Source organism: Dinoponera quadriceps, unplaced genomic scaffold, assembly GCF_001313825.1.
Source record: "Dinoponera quadriceps isolate SergipeBrazil2010 unplaced genomic scaffold, ASM131382v1 scaffold1070, whole genome shotgun sequence".
Taxonomy (NCBI): Eukaryota; Metazoa; Arthropoda; class Insecta; order Hymenoptera; family Formicidae; genus Dinoponera; species Dinoponera quadriceps.
Window position 1 is genome coordinate 395,216 of NW_014555341.1, and position 23,587 is coordinate 418,802.

General features: G+C 46.3%; 2 protein-coding genes across 3 annotated transcripts in view; both read left to right on the top strand.

Moving 5' to 3' along the window:
• Positions 1–1,006: 1,006 nt before the first annotated feature.
• On the top strand, positions 1,007–5,620 carry LOC106743864. The gene is made up of 2 exons (XM_014618089.1): positions 1,007–1,990; positions 4,737–5,620. Exons 1-2 carry the CDS (start codon positions 1,288–1,290, stop codon positions 5,525–5,527), a joined length of 1,494 nt encoding a protein of 497 aa, XP_014473575.1. The 5' UTR covers positions 1,007–1,287; the 3' UTR covers positions 5,528–5,620.
• Positions 5,621–18,633: 13,013 nt separating this feature from the next.
• LOC106743914 (myb-like protein AA) overlaps positions 18,634–23,587 on the top strand; it is a 92,015-nt gene continuing 87,061 nt past the window's right edge. The window contains exons 1-2 of one of the 2 annotated variants that reach the window (XM_014618225.1): positions 18,634–18,987; positions 19,908–20,087. The gene's annotated coding sequence lies outside the window, so the exon portion shown is untranslated. Of the gene's footprint in view, positions 18,988–19,323; positions 19,460–19,907; positions 20,088–23,587 lie in introns of those variants that run through there. The other variant, XM_014618224.1, reaches the window with a different exon arrangement.

Genomic DNA, 23,587 nt, shown 5'->3' on the forward strand with positions numbered 1-23,587 from the left:
GGGTATTCAGGTAAGGCAGCCGGTATCAGCCAGATTGCTGTTCGCCTCGCCTACTGGTCTTCGGTACTGGTTTTATCTTCCATTTTCTATCTTTGCACATTTTTGGGATCAGTAAAGTTATTACGATTATGATGATGATTATTATTATTAAATGTCGGAGCAGGCAAAACGCTCCGGTGAAGGACGGGTCGGAGGATTTAAAGGATTGTGAATCCTTCTGCTCGACGAGTTTCCTAACGCATCCCATGTCCAACGAGAGAATTTGTTTCTCAGTAATTCTTATTAGATACATTGACAGAAAACTATAGTTAATTTCGGCGCCAAATATACTTCATAATAGTAGCGACATACACGTAAGGTTATTATCACTGACATTACAGTAACGCTTACTGCAGTGGTGAAAAAATTAGCGATTGAAAATGGTTCCTGATTATTTTTGCGGTTGAAGGATATATGTTCGACGTAACTAACTATGATTTTCTATCGGTGTAGATTTTCCGCGGATGCGAGTTACGTTGCGAGACTCGTCGGAGAAGAACTGTTGCAGCCTTTAATTCGTCTACCGCGTATTTATGCGCATGCATACGTAAACTTCAGAGTAGCAGCGAAGTTCGCGCCTACTTCCGTCGTGTTTAGTTTCGGCTTTCTGTGCTCGAGTTCCCCACGAGGAAGGCTCGCCGTGGACGAACAGTGGAAATAAAGACAAGACTCTTTGCTCTCGTGGGGAATAAGCGGACAAGCGAGAGAGAGAGAGAGAGAGGTAAAGCCGGTTAGAAAAAATAGCCTCGCCGTTAGGGGGTTGACGGCAATTTCCATCGATACCGTTCGCGCTTGACGCCACTTTCGGAGCGGACGCTCCTTTCCTCTCTTTTCCCGCGCGTTACGGAGCGCGCGTGCCTCCGCCCCTGCACGCTCTCTCGCGCGGTGGTGGTTTACTCGCTCGTTCCTCTTCACCTGCCCCCCTTCTCTCGCGTCGTCCGCGCCGCGCGGAATCGCGCGGAGTCGCGTCGAGTCGAGTCGAGCCGCGCCGAGCGGAACCGAGCGGTGCCGAGCACCGGGGTCGTGCCAGCCGAAGGCTCCGACGCGCGCGAGTAGCACCACACCGTCGGAGCGTTTGTGTGCGTGCGCGCGCGTTGTGTACTCGCTCGATCCTCTTCTCGCGCTCCGCTCTCTCCGCCGTCGTTATCGCCGCGTAGTCCTCGTCGTCGCGATCCTCGGCCGACATCGTCGGTTCGCTCCTCTCGCGCGTGTACGCCGAGCGTCCCTTCGGCTGGCCCGCGCGCGTGTATGGACGACACGCGCGCACGAGCCGACGAGGATATAGCCCTGGATTCGTCCCGCTTACGCTCCTCTGCTCGGCTCGGCTTCGCGAGCACCGCCGTCACTGCCGCCGCCGCTGTCACCACCACCACCACCACCGCCGCTACCTCCTCCTCTACGACCACCGCCACCTGCCGCGTCGCGAGACGCAAGAGGAAGAAGAGAAGGCGTCAGCGGCTCGGTACGAGCAACGACGACGCGACCGGCGTCGCCGTCGCCGCCTCCCGCAGCAACGCCGATACGCCGAGTAATAACGAGACCGCAACCGTCGTCGTCCTCGACGCTGACGCCACCGCCGCCGCAGCAGCCAACGCGGGGACAGCGGACTCGGCGCGGGTCGATAAACCGAGGAGCCGCCTCCTCGTCGAGCAGCACACGGCCAGCGGGGAAGTCCAGCTACGCGTCGGAGGAAGCGGCGCGCGTGCGGCCGCCTCCTCCGTCGGCACCGCCGGCGTCACGCTTCTCAACCGACGCGCCGGCAAACGCTCGCCACGGCGATGCAACGTCGCCGGCGGCCGTAGTAGGAGCGCGACGACGATGGACCTGCAGAGGCTGATAAACGAGGTGCACGCGAGACCGGCGATCTGGGACCAGAAGAACGTCAACTACCACAACCGCGATGTCATATTGAAGATGTGGCGGGAGATCGCGAGGGCCTGCGAGGTGTCGAGTGAGTATAGTCGCTCGGCAGCTGACTCGCGTCGATTCCTTCCTTTCTTTGTGTGTGCACGACGCGTGCACACGTGTGGGTGGTGGGCGCTCGCGGCTCGGTTNACGTTGTACTCCGCGACCTCGAGCTCTCTCTCTTTTTCTTTCTCTCTCTCTCTCTGTTTGTCGAGATACCTCGTCGAGTACCGCGAGATCCATCTGGTTGAGAGACTGAGAAAAAGAAAGCGAGAGCGAATGAGATGGAGAGAGAGAGAGAGAGAGACGTCGGTAAAGACGACGAGGAATCGAACGCGGGTCTTACGACCGGACGGCTCGCTGGAACCGCTCGCCGGTCGCTGGAAAGTCGATAGCTCGTGAAAGAAGAAGCCGACCGGAGCGATAGGCTGCTAGTTCGTGCGAGTCGCCGCCAGGTCGCACGTCGATATCGCCGTCAGCTACATTCAGCGTTGAATTTTTCTCTCTTTTCCACTTTCCTGCGAGCGCGTGCTCGCGACAGCACGTGCTCGCGAGCTGTAGGTTATCCGACGATCGCACGATTAACGCCATGAGAGAGAACGACACGTCACCGACCGATTATGTTTACACGCATGATCGCATTTTAATAGTAATAATGATGTTACTTTATCTTGTTTGCATACAGAGTATTCCGCAAGGAAACCAACGAACTTCTAGAACGTATTTTGAAGGTGATTCTAGATGAAAAAGTTTAGGCACACATTGTAGGCCAATTTGGATCGGTCGTAGATATAGACCGATGTTCGTAATCAGATCGTATATAAAAAGAGAAGTGTTAGAATAAAGCAAACGTAACTATACGCAACCTGTTTTTCATTTTCCTTTTAAATCAAGTAATTTCTATTAATTTGATAAGTATATTTTAGTGGTCTGTAGTTAGATATTTACTCGGACGCAATAATACTTCAATTTGTAAATGAATTACTGAATATAAGCGTAAAATGGTTCTAAATTTAATAGACTATTTGCTAAAATTTTGTGATACTTCTTTTCTGTTTAAGAAACATAATGTTGTTTTAAAATTTCGATTTTTCCGTCGAATAAATATTTTCTAAGAAAAACTAATTCTGTTATTTTCAATATTGCGAATTTAATACTTGTCGCAATTATTTTCAACACATGCAAGTAAATGTCTATTCATATGGAAGAAATATCATATTATATATAGTCAACTATATTATATTACTATTTCTAATAAATATTTGCCAAGGAGATTGCCAGAGTAACCACTTTACTCGGTTCAAGCAAATATTACTCGAGCGGTAGCGCTTTTTTTCAGTCTTTATTTAAAACCGTTTTGAATTTATCTTCGGATGCGTTCTAGCCAATGAAACGATTCGTACAGCATCTGAAGATGAACTTAGGACGATCTTAAATATAAGATCCGACTATGAATACCGTTTATACGGATAATTTTATCGATATTGTAACGAAAAGTATCAGACATTTATGTAATTTTTATTAGAAAAACATTATTCTCTTAATATCATATCATCGGTTCAAAACGTTCATTTTCTGTATGTAAAACATGCTGCTGCTCATTTTACTACAGATTTACTATTTTACTACGTCGCCAATTAATTCGCTTAGTTCAATGCGAATTCTATTTATGGCATTTATTATTCTGCCAATTAACTGTTGAGAGTTTTCTGCTTTATTGTTATTGTATATACGAGATTGCAAATAACCTCGCGAAAAGAAATCCAGACTTACTGACAGGAATTATGTTTCTCATATCTCGATAACTGAGCTTTAGCTCCTCCAGTGTACCTGAACTTTTTTGTTTAGAATGACTTCTAGAATACATTCCGGGGCCAGTATTCACAGTCAAATCTTATACTTAAGATCGTCTTAAGTCTCGTGAACCCTAAAAGTTTGTCGGTTTCCTCGCGGAACATTCTATATATTAAATGGAAGCCTGTTTTGTATCTGTTGCTTCTCTTCGACCTCTTCGAGTTTGTAATTGTCCGAATTGTCACGGAGAAATCGTATTCTCGTACATATGAACGCACGAAATCATTTCGCACGGGATCCCACGGTTTCCGGTTTGCCGAGCTTTCCGGGACATATTCCGCGGACATGTTGTCGCAAGGTCCTGCTATGAGCAGCACGTTATAAATCATAGACTTATGTACTTACGTACACATATATTGACTTCTACAAGAGGTTGTACGCTGTGACTAGAGACAGAGAGAGAGAGAGAGAGAACGCCCGTGCCACGGGCATAATCTGTCCTTGTCTAGCTGTATCCTTAAAACTCCTCTTGTCTTTCTACGTAACGAGGATAATATACCTGCATAGCGGTCTAACGATAAGATAGATATTTCTTGGCCAAATTCATTTCTTCAAAGTTTCACTTCGAGCCGATGTAAGTGCAGTTTTATGACGCCCTAGTCAAATACGTATAAATACACATTTCTTACTTTACATATTACTATCTACGTCACTTTTCACTATATTCACCTTGTGTTAAAATTGATACAAAAATCTGAGTGGGGCCGTTTGGGACACGTGAAATGTGTTGAATTTAACGCACAATTATTTACAGTGTATGTAAAAAATGTTCTTATCAAGAGTCAGAATTTCGTCCGAAAATCTTTGCTTTCAAACCGCTGCGCAGTGGAAGGGGGATACAGTTATCCTCCATTCTTACACCTAACTAGCTGTCGCAAGAAGACGCAGTCTGTAAGTTCACGTTGTAAACGCGCTGTACGTCGCCCTGTGTGTTCCAGCGGACGTCGCCAAATCCAAGTGGAAGCACCTGCGCGACAACTTCCGGAACGAGCTGAAGAAGACGTACCGGGGCAAATGCGACGGCGGCGGCGGCACCGAGCACGATTCCAAGTGGGTCTGGTTCAAGAGCCTGTTCTTCCTGCGGGACCAAATGAATTCGAGGGTGATCGGCTGCGCCATGTCGCAGAACTGCGTGGGCGCGACGATCAGCATGCGCTCGTCGCCGGACGGCACGCAGATCGAGCCGCAGATCGACATTCTCGAAGGCCACGAGGAGACGCAGTTCGACGACCTGGACGGCGACTCCTGCCAGTCGCTGCTGTCCAACGACGACGGCCTGCACCAGGTGATGCCGCCGCCGAAGATGAACAAAATGATCGGCCGGAAACGCGCCCTCATGGACGCGATCGACAACGACTACGCGATCGAAGTGGAGCGGAAGCGGTACGAGTCCTTGCAGAAGAGGCTGGCAATAGGGCCCGAGGACGAGGACGACACCTACCACTTCCTCATGAGCGTGAGGAATCCCCTCAGGAGTCTACCGCTCGACAGGCAGATGTTTGTCCGGCTTAAGATCCAAGAGTTGGTCTACAACGAAATCAACTCGCAGAACCAGCAGACGGGCCGTGTCTACGACGTGTCCTCGCAGGGCCAGGACGTGAAGCCGCCGCGGACCGGCAACGGCGGCAACGGTGTCGGCGGCGACGTTGTCAGCGACATGTCGAATCCGGCGTCGTTGCTGCAGAACTGTACGCCCGAGGGCTCCAGCGACGACGCTTTTTTCGGCTGAGAAAGGCTCGTCGTCGCTCAATTCGCGAGCGTGCTTAGCCGTAAGGATTATAATTTTATTAATAGAGAATAAACGATGGTATTTTTTCAGTAACACTTTGAGGGAGAGAGAGAGAGAGAGAGAGAGAGGAGGTAAGCGAGGAACACGCTCTGGCGCGTCCTCGCGCATTCATTATTCCCACCCTTTGCCAACGATAATCCCACTTCCCGTCGTCCTGCTGTTTGTTTTGGCTATTAATTCCACATAGGAAGGCCATATTGACCCTTCGGCATCACTACTACTACTACTATTGCATGAAGTGAAACTCTATCGGCAATTTGGAGAGCTAATTAAAACTTGCGGAGGTACACACAGCGAATCTCTTCTGAACAAGAGACATATTGGACGAATCATTTTTCAAAATCTCCCCACTGGGATCTTGAAGTAAAGAAAAAACCAGCGGATTATTAAAAGAAACGCGTGTCAAACAATTCCTCTCGCGTGAGAAACCCATTTTCAAAGAATTCGCGTGGAATTATTAACACATCGACCTTTGGAAAGCCCGCAGTTCCGGCTTCAATATGATCGCGAGCTTGATTCGATAAAATTGTTCGGATATGATAAAACGACGCAAAATTACGAATTCTCGTATAAAATGAGCCCGCATTGTCGATATATATTCGTGCATTCATATCGGCGAACGAACGTCGATCGATGATATTCTCGCACCGGGGCAGGTACCTGAAATATCTGCGCTTTTGTCGGCTACGTCGAGTGATCCCTTTAATTAATGGAGCACCGGTTGGCCGGTACAATTAGTGTTATTAGCGCGCCTCACCTGTGTCGCGCGGCGGAATCTAATTACGCGGCTTCCGTTGCGTTAGTTCATTTTCCGGCCTGCGACCGCCGTGTTTTTCACTCTTCGTGATTAAACCGCGTAGGTGGGTAAGCAGGAAAAGCTTCACGGACTCGTGCGCCCAAGTGGACCGGACTCGACCCGACACACACGTCGATCGCTGGGAACTGCAGCGTGGGGAGTCCCCGACGATGGCTCTTTCGGTAGGGTGCGGAGAGTCGAGCAAATTTACCAACGTTGACTAATGTGTATTTCGCATTCATTAACCCCTACGGAGGCGCTGAGTGATTGCGTTAACGGCGGCAATCCGCTAATGCAACGACGGATTCAGGCTCGTTGGAGTTCTAAATGAAGCTCGGGTGAAAAATGTCTCCCCTTCGACAGATAATATATACGAAATATTTTAATTGAAAATAAATTATTCGTGTGAGCATTCTTTTTAAATATATTTAGTCGTGGCTCTGATGCTTCTTTCAACAAATAATATACGTACGATATATTTTATTTGAAAGTGAATTATTCGTGAGCATTCTCTTATTTAATATATTTAGTTCGCGTATTTAGTGTTGAAAATTGAGCTGAATTTAATTTAAAGGTAATTCTTGTGCTTCTGACGCTCCGACGACGATATAAATTAGTAAACGGTATTTTTGGTATATTTTCACATAACGGTATATTTTATCTTTCTCTTGACACATTACGAAATGAATGTGCCTGCATAAATGAGAGGGGAATAAAGTGTTAAAGCGCCTGAATGTCCTGAGAGTACATTAACCTACTTACGTCACTGATGATCAGCTGTGCGCGCGTCGTCATGCAAAACTCGTCCTCCCCTTTCACGGCGAATTCTAGCCGTTCCCCGATGGGTTTTCTGAAATGGGTTTAATGAGGCACGCGGAGGACATGAATAAAAGTATCACGTCTGCGACATAACGCCACTTTTTCCGAGAGCCGTGAAATCGCGCGCATTCCGCATTCCGAAAAGACCTGCTGTTTCTTGCGAATCCGTGCTCGCCGATTTGAAAACTCACCTGAATAATTGAAACTGAAAACGACAGCCAGTGCTGTTCCCGCTGCGACTTCCATAAAAAAACATCATATTTTTGTTTGCATGATTATTAAATGCGTTGATTAATATAAAATGATCGAATTTTGCGATCATTTCATTGAGACGTTTTGTATGCTGATGTATGCTTGTCAAATTTATATTAAATTTTTAATATCGCATTAATTTTTCGGTGACTTCGCACAGAGCGTTATGCTGCGAGGATGAATGGCACTCGTCAGTAATGGGCTCTTTCTGGCACGTTCACACGAATTATATTGATAAGGTAAAACACGAGGGCGCGTATAACCACATACGGGATGTTACTCCACCCTACACATTAGGGGTGGAATCGAAAAACAGAGTCATCGTGTTCGGGTCGTGTTGACGAATGGACATCGATCATTTAACGGCCGCGCATGCTCGGACACCGACAGCATCGATCTTGTTTGCCGGGTAAAAAACATCCCAATTTGTCATACGGTGATCAAGTGAATGTTTTCGGAAGAGTTTTACTCGCTAGAAAAACATTAGCATACTCTTCGTGTTCCGTTTTTTTTTTTTTTCGGAAAATGTGCAAATACTCGGGACAGTTTTACAATGATGCGCACGATATAGAAAGTGTGTGATACAGTATTTTCGAAAAGATGAATTGATTATGTGCAGCCATGTAAAACACATTAATGCAAGTGAAAAGGTTCGTGTATACATTCTTTACGGAAATTTACAAGGGACGACCTAAAGATGTTCTTAGGATATTCTACAGGGGCTTCCATTAAGACGTTTCATTCTAAATTTCGCACCACTTTTAACCTATCAAAGATAGAAATGTCATTCCTTAACGGCTAACAATTAAAAGTTACACGGTTAACGAAGATGGAACGATGTACTCCTCAGCAACGTATAGAAATTACGAAAATTCTCTACAAAAATGGTGAAAATTTCGCGGAGACAGTTCGCAAAGTTCATAATGCTTTCGTTCGTAATGAAGCACTTTCCCGTCTCCAGCAATTGTTAACTTAATCAGGAAATTTCAGCGTTCGGGTCAAGTTAGTGACGATGAAAGACCTCAACCCGAAAATGCTCGGCTGAGTTAGGCCGGTCCTTTTTTTTTCTGAAAATACTTTGCACAATTCAATGTACGTTAAACTTGCACGTGCAACCAGCTCAGACACACTCTGATAAAAATTCGCTTCGCTGCTGCGTTATCGCTCGAGTGAGTTTTCACGTGGCCGGTCGGTCGCTTGGCGATCCGGATTTATCCCCCAAATTGACAGAGATTCCGCGACGACCCGCGCGCCGGCTTATCGATTCAATTAGCGCAAATTTCACAACTTGATTAACGGCGATACTTCAATTGCGCCGCACTGGACGTGTGTTGCGCGCGAGCGCGGGATAATGGACAGTTATTATCATCCGACCGATGGATAATGGCCGATATAGGTATCGGCGGACGGGCGACATGGAGCGTTAATTTTCTTGTCACACCGGGTATATGTCGAAATGTAACTCGATCGAGAGAGAGAGAGAGAGAAAGAGAGCGTGAGAGGGGAAAGGAGAGGGACTCTACGTGCTCCCTGACGCCCGGCTGCGTGCACGCATTGTCTCCGTGTGTATCGCGGCGTTTGCATCGGCAAGGCCTTTCATGAAGCTATCAAGTGTATTCCGGCCGCGGGTATTCACCGCTCTCTCGTGCCCTGCCCCGGTATACCGAGTGGCTAATTAATCGCGGATCCTCGAGAACGCACGTCGCGTTATTTCGTCGCTTTTCCGCGAGAGAGAATCGCGCCTGATATGCGGCAACCCGCAACGTTCAGTTGTCAGGCCGGCGCATTGCGCGTATGTACGGTGCTCGAGTCGCGGTGAGCACTCACGTTCTCCGTTAATACCAAGTTCCTAGCAAAGTTGCCGCTATTTTCACAATTAAAGAAACCAAATATATTTCGAATTAGTAATTTATCAGCATAATTTCACAAGCAAAATATACAATGCACTTTAATCGATTATGTATTCTTATAACATCAGAGTCTCGAATTGATACTCATTTTTTCGTTCGTGCATTTTGGGGTAGAAAATATTGACTCGGGGGGAGGAAATTGGGCCCAAATTATGTGCTTACAGGCAACGATAACGCACCCAGATTCGCCCTTCCGTTTGATCCCCCCCCTCCCCGCGAGGTGTTCTCCTTCGGAAGGGAGACGCGACACGCTGCTCGGCGAACTTTCCAACTTGTCAGGCGGTTTGGAAGACGCGTTTCAACGCGGCCGGGACGACGAACGTGCGCGTTCCCTCTTGCCGCGCAATTCTTGTCAAGCATTATACGGCGTGCCGGCGCGTATTGACTAGAATCGCGCGATATATACAACCCGATGCACCGTGACTGTTCCGCGCGTTACACGCGAACCGACGTGCCGGTGACACCGCGCGCGAGCGGTGTCCGCTGAATGCGGCGTATTGTGCGCTTGCCCGCGTCTACCGTCCCGATAACGTCGTTCCGGGCCTCTTGGAGTTTGCACCAGTTTCTGAGGTGGTTGCACCGTGTGTGCGCGCACTCGCTCGCTCGGTTATTGGACATCGAAGCGAGCGACGCGCGCTTTGAATTTAATTAAACCAGGTTATTAAGCGACGGACGACGAAGGCGCGATCGAAGCGCGACCGCTTTAACTCTTCCCCGCGCCGCCCGAGAGAGATAATGTTCCGCATTCTGATTCCGCGCATTCAGTGCGCCGAAGCCGGGAGAGCCTTTATTTGTCCCGTGTGTGATGATTACACGCGATGTGTTATTCCAGCTTCGGAGAATCGGATCGTCGTCGACGTCGTCGTCGTTCGGCGCGTTCGTGAATGCCCTGCCGGAATACCTTTTGCGAACCGGCCTCTCATCGTGAGGCGCGCGCTCCTCCCGACGAACGCGGCATCGAAATACGGGATATAATTCGCATCTCTCTTCTCGGAGCGTTGACAAAAGGAGCGTCCCGCTTCTTTTTGTCATTCTCAGGCGAAAGATCGGCCGGAGGGCGACATTCAACCTTCGAATCCGTCCGTGCTCCTCCGGCCCCCGGTCGTCGGTCCTTTCCGCAGGAGAATTCGCGACGTAACGAGGTAACTTTTAGTCCGGTTCAGAACGCTCCCGTCTAGACGGGATGCACTATATTAACACGGTATATCGCACCGGCTGAATGGCTTATTCGAAAGCATGACGGTCCGTGGTGCAACGGGCCGCTCTCTCGGTTTTTCCATACAAAGGGGGATTAGCATCCTCTCTTCTTTGTCCTTGCTGCCTCCCTCCGGCACCCCCTTTCCGCTTCTTCCGAAGACTTCCACGGGCGGCCCAACGCCGGCCTTATGTCATTACTTTCGCGTCGCCGGTGATGATTCGGTTACGTCGCCGAGACGTGAGAGAGAGGGGGCGCTTACTGCTTGCGAGCGCAATTTATTCTTCCTCAGATTCGATCGCGTTAATACACAGAAATTTCTATTTCAAATTTTAAATCTATGCACTTGTATTTACGTTGTGTCTTTCATTTTTGTATTGTGTACTCATTTCGTATCCATTTTGTATTGTGAACCGAGAACAACCGATACTGCTTGTCTTTGATCACAAAGTAAAATGCAATCACTTCCTCCCCCCCCCCCCTCCCCCCCATCCCCTTATCGCCGTGTTTCGCGTCCGGTCGACGTGTTCTATGAAAGAGTTCATCCTCTATGACCCGAAGCACGTTCAATATCGCCTATTCTGTTCCATTTCCGGCAGAGCGAGTCTCGCAAAGTGCGTCTCGCGATAAAGCGACACATTGACGCGGCGACGCCGTGCGGTTTGCTCAACGATACCGCACACGATTGCGTATCGTGGATAGGTGTGCGTTAACAAAAAAAAGAAAAGAAATCGCGACGTCGGTAGATAAAACAGATTGAGATCGACCTACGCGTGTGAATCGGCGATAGCGAAGGCGCGAGGCGAAAAATTACGTCGCGCTCCCGTGAGATCGGTTTGAACGGGACGCGACAAGGATGACTGTTGAAATTGATATCCGACCGCACACATCGGATCACAAACATCACATCTTTTCCTATTCCGTCCCGAGACGGAAGATATAGACCGGATTGTGCGCAGTGTTCCCTCCAGGTTCCCCTCGTCCGATCGTTCAAGCCGTCGTGTCCGGATGATCCTCCGAACGAAACGGACGGTGTGCCGCGGCGACTCGAGATAATTCCGGAAGCGCCGTCTCACGAAGGCGGGGAATATAATTCCGACTGAAATGGAGATTTCAGGCGGAATCTGCTTACGTAGGAGATATAAGTCCTCGGTTCTTTCAATCCTAGAATGCACGCGCCGCAGGCTGGGACGCAGGCAGGTAGACAGGGAACCAGACAAAGAAAAGGAGAGAGAGAGAGAGAGAGAGAAGGTAGATCTAATTTCCATTTGAACAGACAAAGCAGGAGCGCGTCTTGCACTGGAAACGGGGAAAAAAGCGGTAAGACCGCATCTCTCCGAAGGAGGCTCCTCGTCGCCGTCGTCCTCTTCGTCGTCTTCCATCGAGAAACGCAGTCTGATACTCGGGCTCTTTTTCTCTTTGTCGCCGCGATGGAACACTGCGGACGCGCTGCAAAGAGGTGTTTTATTGCAATTCGCGAATACCGTGAATAAAGGACGATGCAGCACGGCGCCGTCTCCCAAGCTTGCACTGAACCGAGGCTCGCTTCTCTCTCTCTATCGGGATCAACCTCTTTCTTCTTCCTCCCGCCAATTGTCGATGGTATCGCCGGTATTTATGGCATCGCATGGGCCCCACATTGTTACGGAATGGTAACCGAACGGTTACGAAGGCAACGAATCGGGGTAGGGGGGAGGGGGAGGCACGTGACGATATTGTCAAGCGTGTCCGATCCTTTAGCTCGTGTAACACCGAATCCGTTGATTTCGAGTACCGATCAAATTACGAGGTAAGTTACGGTAGATTCGGCGCGTGATAATTTTCGCGTGTAAGGGCACCGAGGCTTATCGTCATACTTTTTACATACTGTTTGAAAAAAAAGATGGACACAATATTTCCTAATATCATGTGTACATTTTAACATAGCTGCATCCTTTAGGTTTTGAAAGGAAAAATATTAGTCTCGTGTGAATTTATTACACAAAATAGCTGTTTAGCTCTAAACAAAGTCGTGCAAACGGGGGGGGGCAATTTATAGGCAACGGAATGTTTCCTTCCCTGAGAAAAAAATATCGCCTTAACCTGTGAGAGACAACGCGTTGCGACATCGGGTTGATGATCTGTGCACTCAATAAATCGGCCGAATTGATAATCCGGCGAAAATAATAACTTATCTATGAGAAGAGAAAGAAAGAGAGAGAGAGAGAGAGAGAGAAATATACTCGAGTCGGCGATTTATCATAACTCGGCTTTCACATGAGAACTCGGCGGCGACGTACGTATCCCCCCGTCCCTCTCCGTCTGTGAAAAAGAGCTCATGAGTACAGGACGGAACACGACGCGCTACCATTAATTTATCTCCATGGCGAAAGATAGCCGTATCGCCCCGGTTTGAATTTCGCAAAGACTATAACGCGCCATCGTTTCCTCGCCTTTCTCTTTATGGACACGCCGGTGTGTCCGGTGCAAAAAAAGAAACCCTCCTCCGCGGGCCGAAAGGTAAGCACGGTAATAAAAAACGAGACAATGTTGAAGCATGTTGATTAATGTCGCTCTCTCGCGAGGCACGAGATCCGCCCGTCTCGAAGTTTCTCCGGGATTTCTTCCTCTTCTTCATTCGCACGCGTTCGGCGACGTACGACGACGACGAGTCCTCCTTGGTGGCGGAGGAGGAAGGGAAGGTGGAAGAAGAGGTTTCCTCCCGCGCGAAAATCGCGGGAGACCCTTGAGAGCGACCCCGCGCAAAAATGCGCTCTGATTAATGTGCGACTCGCATAAAATATATCGCCCGTCGCGCGACCGGCCGCAAAAACGCGCGGGAATTAAAGGAGGAGAAAACGTCGCTTCCGCGCGACTTTCAAACTAACGGATCCTCGTACAAAGGACGATGATTACGCGGCACAATGAAGAAGAAATATCGGCCGCGTCCTCGCGCAGGAAATATCGTTCCTGTGGCTCTTTCAGTGCCTCTTTCGCGTTTCGCCACGGCGCGTATTTGAATCAACATAAAATTGCAATTATCGAGAGTTATTGGTGAAATGGAAATTTGCGCCGGGACTGCGCGGGATGTAAATCCTCGCATATCTCGCGTCCGATATTTTCTCTCTCTCTCTCTCTCTCTCTGTCGACATTGCTGGTTAATGTTAATATATCGTATGTGTATTTCGTTAATAATTCGTTCGACGATTTCTCCCGCTCGCAATGGACGATCCTTTCGCGACAGAACGTACACGGGCGTTTGCGAGTAATAAGCATGATCCAGATCGGCCAATAGCCGGGCCCCCGGCGAAGTCAAAGGATCACGATGGGTCAAGCAGGTTAATGCAAGCTCTCGTGCACTTGGTAATTGCATCGGTTATTCACGCCGCGGCAAACATCGCGGCGGCCGAAAACGGCCTCGCTGCGTTATTATGTTATTCGGCGTGTTGCCTTGTCCCGCGTAATTGCGAGTTAGGCTCTCGTTCTCGTAATCGCAGGGTATGTGGAGCAAAGTGAAAACAACTGCGCCCGTAATCAGCGGCGCGAATCGTTCGTCACGTTATTACGCAGCGCCTCCCCCCCCCCACCGCCTCCCACCAGTTTTTTCAGGAACGAGAGTGAGAAATCTTCAAGGAATCTCCGTTTCTCTAATTATCCCGCTTTTTGTATGCATTTCCGTAGTATATTCTCATACGCTTGCGTACGCCATTTTCTCTGACATAACGTATTTCGTCGCACCTATTCATCTCCTCTCTTTGCGAAAATGATCTCCCGAAACTTTCATAATTAGTAATAATAAATTGAAGAAAAACATAGTAATAATAAATTGAAGAAAAACCGATATATCACTTCTCGGGCTCTAAAGTCCTATATATATTGAAGGTGTAAAATTAAAATTTATGAGCACGGATGCAAACCAGCAACATTTCTCTTCGAGATATGCGATAGTTTTACGAAAATTAGATTATATATTTCCTTGAAAATAACTATTTCTAATGTGTTTGAGGATTGACGCTTCTGCGCATACAGCATAAATGCTCAATAGATACATCGTAGGAATGTGCCAGAAATATTCGGATGTTTCTGGGACGTTCTTGGAATGTCTCTCGAATATTCGTGCTATATAAATAGCGCCAGAACTGATATACCTATAAGAAATAATCAGAAAAATAAAATAAAGTCGACGTAATTCGAGACGTATGTATCTTTTATCTCGTTTCGTAAACTTTCTATTGGCTGAGTATCAGCTTATCGATCCATCCTGCATTCCTCATCCAGCATTCCTCACCGATTAATCGTAATTCATGTTTCTTTGTTACGCTATCGATAAGCTTTCGCGACGTCGAAGTGACTATAATGTCTGACTATCACCGAATGCCTGTGAATGTCCCAACCTTTTCAATTAGCAGCCGACCGCCCGCTGCAAACGCCACAACGAGCCGGCAATGTTACGCAAGGAGCGCCGCCGCGTAAAATGTCGATGTAATGCGCGATCGAGTATATTTGCGCATGTATTTGCTCGAGTATTTTGCTCTATTAATGAACAATGAGACCGCTGCCGTTGGCCGCATTAATTCACACATGATTCGTTCGCGGGCAGTTTATCGGTGTCTTCCATCGGCTCGGTCGTGGCTCCTGGTTTTACGGGCAAACCCGTTTCCTCGGCTACCACATTTAAACGACGACGACGACGCTCTCGAGAACAAAGTAGATCCGCGGGATCTGCTGAGCGAAGAGGAAGAAGAAGAGCGAAGAATACTGTGGTATCGCGTGAGAGAAGCCGGCCCTACCGGTCCGCCAACGTTCCTGCAGCCTGCCATCGTCTTATCGGAATTAATTGGATTAAAGTTGTGCGTAAACACGACGAAAAGCCCGATCGAATTCGCCACGTCGTCGTCGTCCGTCGGTCGAAAATGAAGTTTTCGACGAACGTTCGACGAGCACGCGTTCAAACGTCCGATTGAAATTGACAAGTAAACAAAGTTTATCCTAAGTATAGCAGCATGAAAATGCATTCCAAGTCTAACATGTGAGGCTAGTCGTTACAAGTATCATCGTCTAATACTTTTTATCGGTGCAAGAAATTGTACCGTTGAATTAAAAAAAAATATTTTTAGTGTAATATAAACGAGATATGTAATATGTCTGTTGAAAAATTCCGTTGCAATGTATATTCCGTTTATATATTTCTTGTAAAAGATTTTTAGAGGAAAAGCGTACCAACCAGCCCCGGTCTTCTCTACATTTCAATCAGATAAATTGTTGTTCACCTTTTTGTTTCGAATACTTATCAATCGCCCCTCGAACTGTTCCAGGGATGTCCCATTGTGATCATTCGTAAATTTCCACTTGCGTGGATACGCAACTGTTTCAAGAATAGACGCCTAAATCGCTCTTTTTCGACCGAGCGGCGACCGTGGCGATTTTGTAAGAAGCGCCCGCGGCTTGTCGCTCTCGTCTCTTGGGTGTCGTCCAATTTTTTTCTCGAGAGACTCGCAACGGACGATACCGTGCGATTGCCGTGGAATCGAGTAAATGATACGGAATTTAATGAATGAATTTGATAAATGCAAATGGAAGTGCAGGAAACTTTAGAAATAAACGGTGAATAGGCGACGAGAGTTGTCTGGGCTTAATGAATGGGAAAGACGAGGAAAATTTCTCGGTGCTAATTAATTTACGCGTCTCTCGAAAACTGTATTTTCTTCTGTATAAACGCAACGGATTTCACAGGGCTCGGAACGGGCGAAGTTGTCGGCGAAAATAAATGATATTATTATTTCAATCGAAAAACGTGAAATATTAAATTATCTCGGTGCGGGGTTCGGGAATGCTCGGAAAATTCCGCAATAAAAATATCGAAATAGCGGAGTTGTGAGCGTGACATCTGTTTCAAAACTACAAACAAATTTCTCTCCCCCAGAATCAGTTATTTGCTTTTAATTTTCCGAGTTAAATTGAATTGCGCCGCAATTGGGTCGAGTCCGGGTAAAAAGGTCGTGGCCGATAAAATTATGAAGTTTCGGACATTAGCGGAGCGTAGATCACGTCTGAGCGGATCATAAACTCTCGTTATCGAGAAGTATTAACCTTTAACGACGACTTTAAAGCGTGGTCGGTGTTAGCTCGTGATAAAAAAAAAAAAGAAGTTTTATTAGCCGACGGTCATTATTACGATGAAATATACGCGGCGTGGCGTCGCGTCGTAAAAAGTAATATAAACCGGCCGCTCGCGAGCTGGGCTTACGGTATATTTTTTCTTCTCGATATGCGCAACTATCACGGTTATTATACATATATATGAAACCTATTAATTATAATATATCTGTTCTCTAGTAATTGAAGGAGGAATTTAAGTAAATTAAATCAGTGAATAGAGAATTGACGTTGCGGTTGATGTCAGTTAAACGTCTGCTAAGATGATGATACATTTTAGAAAATTCGCAGAATACCCGGGTAAAAATTCTGGTTTTGCTGCAGGAATTTCGTCAAATTTGACGAATCAATGAAGAGTGCCAAGATATAATATCATACAAGCTATATAAAAGTTTATATAATATTGTATCTTAATGAGACAGGTAGCCACGCGAAAGCGAACGAACGGAACAGACAGTGAAGAATTGCGTGTCGGGAAGAAGGGGGGAGGGGGGGGGAGGAGGTGGACGAAGAGAGGCCCAAAGGTGAGCGACTTGTCAGTGAGATTCTCGCAAAGTGTCGAAAGCGGTGCGTTCGTCGTCGCGGAACGAAGCGTATTCCTCTCGAGAACGAGCATATTGCTTTTTAACCGACCGTAATCGAGTTCACAGTCTCGTCTCTTTGTCATTCCGCATCGTCGTGCAGTTTCGTCATTTCGACTGAAAACACGAACTGCAATGATAGCGGAGACGTGGTCGTTAAAGTCGTCTCGTATAATTGATCACGTGATACGCGTAACGAGTAATTTAATGGAACTCGGCAATAATATGATGTAACGTGATATTAACTTCGCGCTGCAATTAAATTAAAGGAAACTCTGTACCAGGGAAACTTTTTATTTTCTGAACATGTGTAACAATATCGTAGAAAAAGAAAAGATTTCTCGAATGCTTAACAAATATTCCGTTGTAACCGACATGTCGATTTTCTCCGTTGTTTTCAATAGAATTTAAAAAACTTAACGCCAATTTTCATGAAATAATAATTTTACACTTAATTTTAATTTACAAGAACTAAAATGTAGCGGGTGCTTCTTCAATTATAGCTGAATAATTTTTTATTGTCATGTTCTGTTTTAACACATGAATATAAGTAGAAAAAATTACAATTTAATAAGAATATAATTTGGTATCAAATTTGTTGATCAGTGTAATTATGTTATACCAAAGATATCGTAAGTAACTGTAATTCGAGATGCATACATTTCTCAATTCATTTCATCGGCTGTATGCTGGGTACACAGCCGATTTTTACGGACGCTGTTAATTATACTTCATGCACAACTTAATGAGACACGATAATATCACAGAACCGTTCACCGGTGATTGTCACGACATTCGACATATTAAGATAGTTGCTCTATAAAACGATTTTTTTAGAGAATCCTTTCAGATTTTAACCGCATATTAATGGAAATATGATCTACACTGTATCTACACTGTGTTAGAAACAAATTTTAGAAACTGAGATATTCGCAACTAAAGATGACATTTTTCGCACGTGTTCCTTGAGGTTAATATCCTATTTTTTTTTTAATTCTACTTTTATTTTTTTCTAAACCGTCTAAACTGATATTAAGGTCTAATATAGAGACTAACATAATATTACTAATTAGTTGATGTTTATCGGGTCTTTGTTAAAGTGGAAATATCAATGCGCGGACTTAACGTATGGACGTCGCTTTTGAACGAAAATTCACGAGACCCGCCGTTTCGGCGGCGAACAACGCTCGGCAACGACGGTGTCGACGGTAACATTCGGAACAGCTGGGACAATCGTGGAAAGTTACGCTGTAAAGCTTGGACATGGCAGTCAACTGTTTACTTCGCCGCAGCGGCGGCGTGTCGGACGGCCGAGCGATGAGACGGTCGCGCAGTCGTGTTTACGCGCGGAGCGCGAGCAGACGTGTACCTTCTCTGTGTGACTCGAATTCGCTCTTCTCCCCTCGCCCGTCGTCTCTACGATGTGATGATCGTTTCGCTGGACATTCGCGCAGCCTGTCTCCGTGTTCGCGCTCGGCGCGCGGAAAAGCGACGCGTTGTGATTGGCCCGGCGGAGGAGTCACGTGATCGCGTCTCGTTAACCGCTTCAGTCGTCTTCCGTTACTTCGCGCGCCGAGACGCCGATTCTCGCTGCCGAATCGTGTCTACTCGTGAGTTTTGTTGATAAAGTGAACATCGTGGACGGAGTGCAGGGAGTCGATCGGGCAACGAACGACCTGCCAGTGAGAACTGACCTGAGTGCGGTTGCATCGGTGAGATCTACAGTTGATGTGTCACGCGCCGCCACAGGGCGCTCGTAAGGATTACGCGATGTATTCCCACGCGACGCGTGGTCCTTTCCTCATCGCGATGCGAACATTGTGATCGAGAGAATCGGCGTCAAGCTCGTCTCACCGAGCGAGCTCGGTTTGTTTGCGACGTCCAGCTGAGAGTCAAACTCGAAGGTGGTCGTATCCGCCATATTGACTCGCAACATCCCGCCAAGTTTCGCGGCGGAAGTGCGTCACTCGTGTCATCTTTGCGAACGTCGCGGGTGTCGTGCGTCGTTTGTTCGCGGATGGACAGTTGTCGAGAGTGTCGCACGAGAAGGTCGTCCCTTGTAACTTGTAAATCGATGAAAAGCTTATAAGTAAATGAAAAAAGGAAACTGGAGCGCAGCTCCTTTCCCGTAAGAGCTTTCACTGATGCTTTAGCATTACTGGTTTCTGCGCAGATTCGCCACCGGTGAGTGATGTCGCTCGCACGAGCGGTGACAGCGAATTGATGAAAACTGTCCAGCTCGCTAAGGTCAAAGGAAATGATAAAGGCATGTAAGAACACGCCGATACACGGAAACATCGTATCGAAGCAAGAAATAACCTCACTTTTGTCACATTTCGTTCGGTCTCGGGCTTTCACACCGTTTCCACGCGTCTATTTGAAGGACTAGTGTTCTTTTGTTCGAGGGAGGCTTTGACATGCGAATTTCGAATCTTCGGAGATCCGGATCGAATTTCAAATATATCGAAACTTCGAAATATTACGGTCGATTACGGTGTTTGAAAAAAAAAAAAACCTTCGAAGCTTCGCCGTACTAAAATTCGAAAGTTCGAAACTTTCTTTCGAAACTTCGAAATGATTAACAGCCCTGATTCGAACCCTGAAGTCAATGCGATGTCGATCTGTGTTGCAGAATAATCGGCGATCGTCGTGGTGAATTACTCGCTGTGCGCGATCGCAATCAGCCGCTTGTCCACGTGGATGACTATCTGCAGCAGCGGTCGGTGGCAATCAGGAGCTGAAAGGAACGAAGCCAACCGAGCGACCGGCGTTTGAAAGCAAGGAAGGAACAGTAGTGACTGCGCAACGGCCGGTAAGTGGATGCGTTTCTCCTTCTTTTTCTGTTTTATAACGTTGAACGTGTGCAACTGACGTTGATCTACGCGACTACTCGCGGTCGTCGCGTTGCAACAACATCGTATTGCATTTCGACGAAACGTCTCGTCCGTGAAACGTTCATGCGAAGATAGTGAGAATCAGAGAGTATCGGAATTTATGCCAGGGGAATTGTAACATGTTGCGAGATTACTTAAGATCTATCTTGTCGAAATTTGAGATAAGATAATCCGAAATTTTCTTTTTACGGGGGATATTTTTTACGGGAAATATGAAAGCCGATCTGTAAAAATTTGACAATATAAAACGTGCTACATTTCTCTTTATGCCCCTTGGTTAGGCATCTTGTTAAAAATAAAACGGTTAAGATAACCTTCAAGATCTATAATTATATACATAAAAATGCGAGAAGTATAATTATGTACCGGATATAATAATCATATACTGAAAAATCCGACGTAATGATCAGTAACGTGCATTCGTGTGCATTCGAGTGCGTCTATGAGGGAGGGAGGGGAGTGGGGGATTACATACAATACATTCCCAAACATATACTGGGTACCCAAAATTTATGTCAAAACATGGAAAGCGATTATTTCCTTGTGAGTTTTCAATATTATGTTAATATTATCTTGCTATAATGTCAAATGTTTCATCATCAAACATGTCTATAAACATTTAGCACAGATTCATCGAGCTCCTGCCCCGTAGTACTAACCATAACCTTCCTAACAATATTGTCACGGACTAACAACCTTAAAATAAAGCAACAGGCGGCTGGTATCGAGTCGGATAAACTGGGTTAAACATTCGTCTCAGAAAGAGATTTCATTGTGGGTCCGCATTTTTAATTCAAGTGTCTCGAAGAACGAATTATAAAGGGATATTCTCGTTAGTGGGAAAGTATGCGTACGCGTGCCGCGACGTGAATTTATGCAAAGCGATTGGCGATCAATTTTTCGTAAAATTTAATCAACTCGCTCGCGCCGCGCGGAGTCTCACGAAACGAGTATTTCTACGATCGCGCGATAAGAAGATTGGATTTCATGTCCCGTCGCATTTTTCGCAGGCGCGGTTACACGGTCATTATTTAAAGCGGCTAGTCATGCACCGCGGTTCAGTGCACTCCGCGAGTGATAAGCGATGCGAGCGCACGTGTGTTATCGGACGATTTCGCTGATCGGTATTTGTCAACAGTGAGTGGTAATACATTTTCTTCAGGACGACGGAAAATCAATCAAATCGAAAAATTCGAAAACCAGCCGCAACGTTCAAAAGAGACGCCTTTTTTTCTTTTGTTCTTATTGTATACTGCACCGCGTGTATCGCATTATATTTCTATGTCGTGTTCGCATAGCGGTAAATTTTCTGGCAGATGTCGGGCGAATGAATCGAGGAAATTAAGAAATATACGGTATTAGCTCTGTCACATGTTCGTTAATTTGTAATGACATATTTTTTTTATTCATTACTCGACGGAATATTCATGCGTATGTTCAATTATTCATGACGCGATTAACGAGATCTGACCGTTTATAATTTGCATGAAAGCAGTTTCGGCGTTTTCGGCTGTATATAATTAATTTTACTGATAAATTTAACTGTCACTTTTCGAAATATCTCGTACGGAAAATCGTCCCCGTTTCCGTCGATTGATTTCTCGTTGAGAATGTTGCGTGCCATTTTCGGACGTACACTGCAAATCCAAGTAATTTTTACACACACACGTGTTTAAAATCGTATTATGTGTAATTACCTTTTACACATTTTTACGGGTGTTACTTTGCTACACGTCTCATTTGCGTTATTTTATGCTATTAAATGTGTACATTTTACACGTATATTAAATTTAAAAAAATATATATATTTTTTCTTTATACAGAGTCTAGCCTACCGCTTCCCGTGCGCGTTAGTTGAGAAAAAAATAATTAATTTCTCATTGACTACTGAATTTTGCAAAATGGTACATGACCTTTTTGTTCAGTTTCACCCGTTCTACCTGCACACGTGGGAACGGGAGAATGGCTCGGGACACCCTGTATACGGTGGAAACGTACTTATTAAATTACGCGTTTAAGCGTGCAAATTTATTTCTTCATGCGATAAAGCGCGTAATTTTCCCACGAAAAATCAAATCACGCGCATAAATATTATAATTTCGCGCGCATAAATCTCTACCTATCGCGTTACTTTAGATTTGCGGTGTAGCGCAGAAAGTTTCAGGGATTCGTGGGGACTCACGCGGACGTTGAGTCAGGAATCCGTTTCGTCGTATATCGGACGCTCATTTCTCGACGTTGGAGACATTTACGGCTGTCGAAAAGGCATTCGCACTCGCGGCAGCCGCGATATTACTCAAGCGACTTTACGACGGTGATAATATGCGTTGCATACGCGATTGATCGGACACGATTAAGATCCCTCCGCAACGGCGGCGTATCTTGGATTAATATCAAGGAAAATTTGTCGTTGTCGAGCTTCACACAGCTAAATATTCGTAATTAGCGACCTGATGCGCGTATGCGCGTATCCGCGAGATAATATCCGGACGGATATTTATCGCATCGTATTTTATCGCTCTACCGTGCTTTTTCGTCGCGGACACAACTTCGCACGATGCTTCTCCGCGTTGCTTTCCCGTTATTATTATACGGTTCATAATCGCGCCGACGATGATGACGTAGAACGCACTTGGGGGAGATTTACGCACGTGCACATCACCCGTCTTCGCCCCCCGTCGATCGCGACTTTACCGCCCATTGATGAACCGCCGACACGAGCCGTTTCGCGATCTCAATGCAACTACATCAGAGCTCAACTATATTATTTATAGTGAAATTTTATATTTAAAAACACCGTAGGTTTATCTTGAGGTATTGCAGGGCTCGTTTCATCGGCGACGAAGGCGTTTGAAGGTGAACTTCAGACGAACTTAAATGTAAAATCTCACTATGAATACCAGCCTTCATTTCTCGAGGTTGATTACATATATCGGCGTGACTGCGTCGATATCGGGGAAATCGCTGCGCCATTAAATGCGCCCGTAAACGATTGTTGACGCGCCACGTCTGAAAAGGTGAATGAAAATACCGGGCTGTGGTTACGCACGTTGACGGTTTTATTCGCACATGCTCCAGATTACCCGCTCGCTCTTCGCGCATTGTCGCCCCGAACGGGAACGAGAAGCGAGTTCATAACTCACGATTCGTTCGTAAATAGTGTATCCCATATTACCCATGGCGGATCTCATAAATCGCACGTACGCGGCGCCGCGAGCCCACAATTTATAACAGTTAGTAGCTGGAGTATGAAAACGTACTTAGAGGGTGAACTTTATAAATCGAGTACTCGACCTGCACTTGTGCTCCGCGTCATACCGAGTAATTTACGGTGCGGCGTTTAGATAGCGGTACAGAGTCGCCTTTTATTGTCGCTTCTCCATTCCGTCTATCCATTACATCGACTCGTTCCCCCCCC